This window comes from Guillardia theta, assembly GCF_000315625.1.
Source record: "Guillardia theta CCMP2712 unplaced genomic scaffold GUITHscaffold_34, whole genome shotgun sequence".
NCBI classification, from domain to species: Eukaryota; class Cryptophyceae; order Pyrenomonadales; family Geminigeraceae; genus Guillardia; species Guillardia theta.
This window is the reverse complement of record NW_005434640.1, coordinates 453,423-459,675: the sequence shown is the minus strand read 5'-3', so window position 1 is coordinate 459,675 and position 6,253 is coordinate 453,423. Positions and strand designations below refer to the sequence as shown.

Below are 6,253 nucleotides of genomic sequence, written 5' to 3'. Positions count from 1 at the left end.
GTCTTGCTTGTTCCTGCTTTTGAAAGTTCTGCTTGACTCGCCTCTGTGAGGCACTACTTTGAACCTTCTGCGAGTAAAACTCTCAATGACACGGGTGACTGCAGTGCGGCTGCCACCGGATGGGAACTTCCGCCGAGTAAACTGGAGTCCGATCAACAGCGCTTGGGGCTCAGCCCGGGGCCCTCCGAGGGTTCAAGTAGGCCGGGCCGGGGGCCGCCCCCAGAGCAGGACCGACGGCCGCTCGGAGCTGACTCAGGGCATGAAAACCACTGAGTCCGATCCGATCATCGCGGCCCGCCCGGCCGGGCCGCACATTGAACCCGGAGTCCGCCCGGCGCACGGCGAACCTGCTTGGCCATGTTCTGGTTCGTGGGCCAACGGCGAGTGGGGGGGCGATGGGCTGGAGCGATATGCGGGATGGGGGAGACGCTGTCATGCTGGAACCCGGGAGATGCCCAGGAGACGCTGCAGGAGGCAGACTTGCGCGTGCCCTGGTCGCGGATCCGAGGAGTGGAGAAGGAGGAAGAGCCGCCTCGCTTCGTGCTCCGCGTGCTGTTTGAGGGTGAGAAGGGGATGGGAGAGCTCGTGCTCGGAAGCAGGAGCGAGCGAGAGATCGACGTCGCCATGCAGACGATCAGCGAGAGGACCTCTGAATCAAAGGCGGCAAGGAGAAGCCACCATGTCGGGGACTCCAGCTCGAGCCTCCGGTCAGTTGGCAGCCGAGGGTTGAACACCAAGACTGATTCGAGCAAGAAGACAAATGGCTTTCTTTCCTCCATGTATCACAATATCCTCGGCAAGGTGGAGACGATCGTGTCGGATGTGCAGAAGGGAGTTGACATCTTCATGGGGAGGGATGACGCTCAAGACTTTGAAGATGCGCTGGAGGGGCCGAGCATGAGGCTGTTGAAGGTGTACCTAGCAGACGACAAGTCAGAGGACTCGATGAAGATGCTCAGCTCTTACTCGAGCCTCGACGACCTCGAACTGAAACATCATCGGAGGCCCGATGGCACGTGCTATCCTTCCTGTACCATCTGTGCTAGGGTGCAGAACAAAGAGCTGTTGGCGGAGCACAAGCACTTGCTAGAGAACCTGTGGAGGAGAGAGGAGGAGTTAAGTCGCGGGTGAGAAGAGCTTGACTCGCTGCTTGCTGTGGTTGACTGCTGTCAGCCTCAGCTCTCCCGATGACGATGACTCCCTCGACTTCAACGCCGCGCGCAAATATGAACCAGCAGGCAAAGCTTGAGGAAGTGAGGGGGTGAAGTGACGATGAGCAGAAGACTTGGCGTTGGACTTTGACTTTGAGAAGGAGCGAGGAGAAGAAATCTCGAGGCAGCGAAGCTGGTGGCGTAGCAGAAGCTGACTCGTCCTCAGGTTCTTGTCAGACTCATTCGAGTCTCTGATCGACGCGAACTCTCCTAGAAACTTCGAGCTGAATGAGGAGGGAGAAGCGATGGAAGTAGTAGAGATGAAGCTCGTCCTCGATGTGATGTCCCTTCCTCTGCTCTCACCCTCCTCTCCCTCGCTGATTCTCATGCTTGCAAGTCCCTGGAAGGTCAAGTGGCGAAGCTCATGGCCGAGATGCGTTCCGCTCGCCAGCATGAAGGAGCGATGAGCAGCCTCGCGACGAGCGTCATAGCTAGTGCAGAGAAAGCGACGAGCAAGAAACTCACTTCTGACTCCACGAGGTTGGAGGGAAGGGAAGTGGAGGGGGGAGGGAGGGGGGAGGGAGGGAGGGAGGGAGGGAGGGAGGGAGGGAGGGAGGGAGGGAGGGAGGGGAGGGAGGGAGGGGCACCTACAAATGGGCCAGGAGGATGGTGGAAGGACCAGGAAGGAACGACATAACGATGGGCTGCAGTATGATGGTGGGAGAAGATGAAGGGGAGGAGGTGAGCAATGGCTTGAGATGTGATCTAACGCCTGACTGCCTTCAGCTCCTTGAGTTGCGAACCACCTCGCACAAATTCCTCTCTCAACTTCTCATCCTCCGCAAGAATCAGCTGGAGGACGTGGAGGCCTCTGACGTGCGGGACGTGCTGATGAGAGTTCTGCTTGCTTACAATGAGGTTGAGAATGGTGAGTGGAGCAGGAGAAGGAACAGGAGGAACAGGAACAAGAGCAGGAGGTGGTGGCTGAGGAGGAGGAAAAGCCCTGCAGCTGTCTGGCTGCCTTGCCAGCCGAGTCTGACTTGACCATCTCACCAGCTCATCGGAGGTTGAAGCATGTGGAGAACTTGTCGATCAAGACGGAAACTGATCTCACCGACAACCTCTCCTTCCTCTCCGGCCTGACGAGGTGACAGCTGACGTCACCGACCGCTACTGACAAGTCTGAAGAACGTCGCTAGAAGAGGCGAAGATGAGCACGAGAGAGCTGAAGGAGGTGCAAGACAAGAGCGACGAGCTCAACAAGGTAGAGGAGGAGGAGGAGGCTGGAAGTCGCTGACGATGGCCAAGAGCCTCATCGAGTCCGGGAAGAGGCTGCAAGCGCTGAGGGGGAGGATCGAGGTGTACCAGATGAAGCATGGGAGCTCGCTACTGAATGACGTGAGGACACGCAAGCGTCGCTCTCGCTGACTCGCTTGCAGAATATTCACTGGATGTTCGTCAAGTCGCTCACCTGGTTCCTATGGATCGTCATCCCTCTAATCGTTCTTCCTCTCAGGGTCTAAACCTGCCCCCGACCTCCTCCTCCACTCCTCCTCCTCTCCTCCTCCTCCTCTCCTTCTTCTCTATTCCTCCTCTCCTTCCATGCTCCTCCGAAGTTTCTTGCACTCCTCATTCCTTTTTCCTAACAGGCCATGCTCAGCATCTTTCGCCGCTTGTCTCGAGCGTTTGTCTCGCGACAGTCAGAGAGGGTTCAGAGGCTCGCAGGTTTGACGTCTTTCCCTTGCCTTGAGGTCATCTTGAGTGCAGAAAGTGCTGGCGGAAGTAGAGGAGGCGGGGGCGGGGCGGACAGCAACGAGCAGTTGTTTCAAGACTTGCACGCGCAAGAGAAGCTGGCAGCCTTTCGTTCGAGGAGGAGCAGGCAGACGCGAGAGGGAGGGGAAGGAGCTGAAACTCAGCTCGAACCCTTCACGAGGCTCAGCTCGAACCCTTGATCACCATCTCGTCCGTCATCGACTTTCATCAGCTTCCCTCCTCCCTCGGGCGCATCTCCACGTCAGCGACCAGATGCCACACCCGCGGCGCGTAGGTCTTCACGTGCTCCACGTGCTCGACTCTCGCTCGCCACTCTCCTCTCCCCTGACGTCGCGCGATCTTCTCCAGCTCCTCCTCCAGCTGCCGCAGCCACGTGGCTTCGTCGGCCTCCGCCACGTTCTCATGCACGTGCAGCCAACCGCCATCGTCGCGGAGGCAGCGAACCTGAAGCAGCGTGAGTTGAGCCTCTCACGAGCATGCGAAACCGCGACGGGCCAGCCCTGCTCGCTGGAGGGGAGGAGGCCGAGGAGGACGCGGTGAGCCGAGCGGTCGAGGAGGGAGGTTGTCTCGCGGTTGTCGCCGAGGAGCACGTGGCAGCGATCGGCGACGCGATTGGCGAGGAGGTTCCTCTGCAGGGCCTGCCGAAAGCAAGTGAGAAGGGAAGGAGGAGGAGCGCGAGGGACCTCGACGGAGTCCGGGTTGATCTCACAAGCGAAGAGCTTCGAGCACTTGGCCTGCACCAGCAGCGGGAGGGTGAAGTAGCCGATGCCGGCATACAGGTCCACCACCGTCTCTCCGGCAGCCGCGATAGTTCCCATCCTCGCCCTCTCATTGACGTTCCCGCGGCTATCGGGAGGTCAGGAGCTGGAGAGGAGCTGCAAGCAGGAAGCAGTCTCGCCTGAACATGACCCTGCAGATGTCGAGCGAGTAGGTGATGCCGTTCTGCGTGACTTGTACCCAGCTGTCGCCGCCCGGAGGGAACTTGAGGGTCACGTGGCTCTGCCGCATCCTTCCTTCGTCAACTTCCGCCTGCCTCAACCTCAACCCTTCAGCTTCACGTGCAGCCGCAGCACCTTGACCGCGACTCGCTTGGCGGAGAGCGCGCGAGCCACCGCAGACCACAAGGCGTCGGGGGCGATGAGATCCCAGGGCGAGCTCTGACCACACGTCACTTCGCTGCTCAGCTGGACTAGGGCTGGGCATGCACCTGGAAGCTTCCTTCGGGTAGAAGGATAAGGTCTCCAAATTCCTCCCAGTGTCGAGGGACGCCAGCCTGCTCGAGGGTCTGAAGGAGCAGTGAGGGAGCGAGCAGGCAGCGGAACAGCGCTCACCTTTCCCTCCGGCATCGCATGGCCATTGGCTGTGAGAAGCTGCTTGACAGCTTCAACGAGGAGGGCATGCGGCGACCTCTTGATCTGCTTCCCGGCGACCGGGAGGTTGTCGACCTGTTGTCACGTGTGAGAGTTGAGAAGTAGAAGAGCAGTCGACAAGGCCAGAGGGGAACAAGCACAACCTTGACGAGACAGCAGTTTCCATGTTTGATCTGAGATCGAATGAAGTTCAACTCATCATCAACTGAGATCGAGAGTAAGCGCTACAGCAATCAGAAGCAACTCCAAACCATCAGTCGACTCTTTCAACTTCTCCAACGCCTCTCTTCTAAGAGGAACCGCAACCTTGCCATCTTCAAGCTTGCTGTTCCTGTACCTCTGCTGCCAGGTGAACGATTGCTTCTTATTCATTCAACCCTTCCCTCACCGTCTCAAGATCCCCGCTCTTGCACAGTATCTTGCGAATCTCCTCGCAAATGTTGGGGTTGCAAGCTATCGTCCAACCATCATCGTCATCATCATCTTGTGCTCTCTTGTCATTCTCTTCACAACCGGTCGGTGGGCTCAGAATGCTTTTTCGCAGAATTCGGTGCAAGTTGTCTGATTTCTCTTTGTTCTTTGTGAACTTCTCATTGGCAATGCCTGCCAATATAGCGAGGTACTCGCCTGAGACTACCAGCTCTCCGTCCACGAGGATGGGAGCTTCCATCCTTAGAGCCGAGGTTCTCACGCCCACTATCACATGCTTCCTCCTGCCACCCCCGTCACTCGAGAAAGCAAGCCCTTTCCTCACCCAACGGAGATGCCGGACTCTCTGAACCCTGCGTCCCTCGCCGCCTCCATGAGTCGAGTAGCAGCTTCCAGCGACTTACACTGCACGTGTAAGATGAAGGGCTCGTGCTTGAAGTAGGCGGTTCCTTTCTCCGCGGGACGAAGCGCCAGAGCCTGTTGGACATCTTCGATTGTAACGTGAGCGTGCTTGCAGAGGAGCCACTGCCCTCCCTTGCATCGTTTCTTCTGCTCTTTCTGGTCCTCAGGCTCTTCGAGCCCCTCCCCCTCCTCCACTCCCTTCCCTGTTTCCGTGACAGGCTCCCAGAAGATGGCGACCCTGCCAGAACAGGAAGAAGTGGAGACGTAGTCAGGGTGCTGGTTCAGCTCCTCGAGCATCTCTTGTATCGGAGCATCGAAAGATCCCTTCTTGCTCCGGTCTGCCCCGCAGGAGATGGCCTCCAGCAAGGCGTCCTTCCTCCTCTCAAACCTCTCATCCGCCGCTATTGCCGCCATCACGGTCTTTACCGACTCTCTGTTCGCAACCGCTTCTCGCAGCCCCCACAGGAGGAGCAAGAAGATCAGAGAAGCTGCCTGTCTTCGCATGTCTCTCGCCTCCTCGTCGCCTCCCTCATGCTTCCTCCCCCACCATGCAGCACCTCCCCCACCACGCACATGCGCAGTTTCGCTGCGGTAGAACTTTTACTCGAAGTTAACTTAAAATCTGTACGAGAACTGATTTGAGAGACGGGCCAACCCTAGTTTTGACTCAAGGGAGTCCGTCTGGGAGTCCGTACCCACCCAGCCTCCCTGGTGCCTGGGGACAGTGAGGGGATGAGGGTGCCCAGGCCTTTCCGATTGGCCATGCGCCTGGGGCGCATCTATGCGACGTGAGGGAGGGAGACCAAGGCAGAGAGAGACAGAAAGAGGGCGAAGGCATGGGAGGGAAAGGGAGGGAGGGAGAGGGGAGAGGGGAGAGGGAGAGGGAGAGGGAGAGGGAGAGGGAGAGGGAAAGCGAGGAGGGAGGGAGGGAGAGGGAGAGATAGAGGGAGAGAGAGAGGGACATGGAGAGGGACAAGGAGGGAGAGGAGGGTAAGGAAGGAGGGGACCGGGGGACGGGGACGGGGGACGGGACGAGGGAGGGAGGAGGGAGGAGGGAGGAGGGGAGGGAGGAGGGAGGGAGGGAGGAGGGGAGGGAGGAGGGGAGGGAGGAGGGAGGACGTAGGAGGA

General features: G+C 58.8%; 3 protein-coding genes across 3 annotated transcripts; 1 reads left to right on the top strand and 2 right to left on the bottom strand.

The window, feature by feature from the left end:
• Positions 1 to 417: 417 nt before the first annotated feature.
• GUITHDRAFT_108541 (hypothetical protein) lies at positions 418 to 2,674 on the top strand (the record flags this gene model as incomplete). The annotated part of the gene is made up of 10 exons (XM_005832588.1): positions 418 to 1,127; positions 1,378 to 1,489; positions 1,549 to 1,691; positions 1,862 to 1,892; positions 1,938 to 2,079; positions 2,208 to 2,298; positions 2,340 to 2,415; positions 2,460 to 2,549; positions 2,591 to 2,625; positions 2,668 to 2,674. 10 exons carry the CDS (start codon positions 418 to 420, stop codon positions 2,672 to 2,674), a joined length of 1,437 nt encoding a protein of 478 aa, XP_005832645.1.
• Positions 2,675 to 3,131: 457 nt separating this feature from the next.
• On the bottom strand, positions 3,132 to 4,188 carry GUITHDRAFT_71161 (hypothetical protein; the record flags this gene model as incomplete). Its single annotated transcript, XM_005832587.1, has 6 exons — positions 3,132 to 3,368; positions 3,410 to 3,562; positions 3,608 to 3,770; positions 3,829 to 3,953; positions 3,998 to 4,081; positions 4,132 to 4,188. Coding segments are annotated over 6 exons (819 nt in total), but the record flags the coding sequence as incomplete, so codon positions are not given.
• Positions 4,189 to 4,866: 678 nt separating this feature from the next.
• On the bottom strand, positions 4,867 to 5,711 carry GUITHDRAFT_152659 (hypothetical protein; the record flags this gene model as incomplete). Its single annotated transcript, XM_005832586.1, has 2 exons — positions 5,049 to 5,711; positions 4,867 to 5,007 (listed from the first exon to the last, which is right to left on the bottom strand). Coding segments are annotated over exons 1-2 (704 nt in total), but the record flags the coding sequence as incomplete, so codon positions are not given.
• Between the last annotated feature and the right edge of the window lie 542 nt (positions 5,712 to 6,253).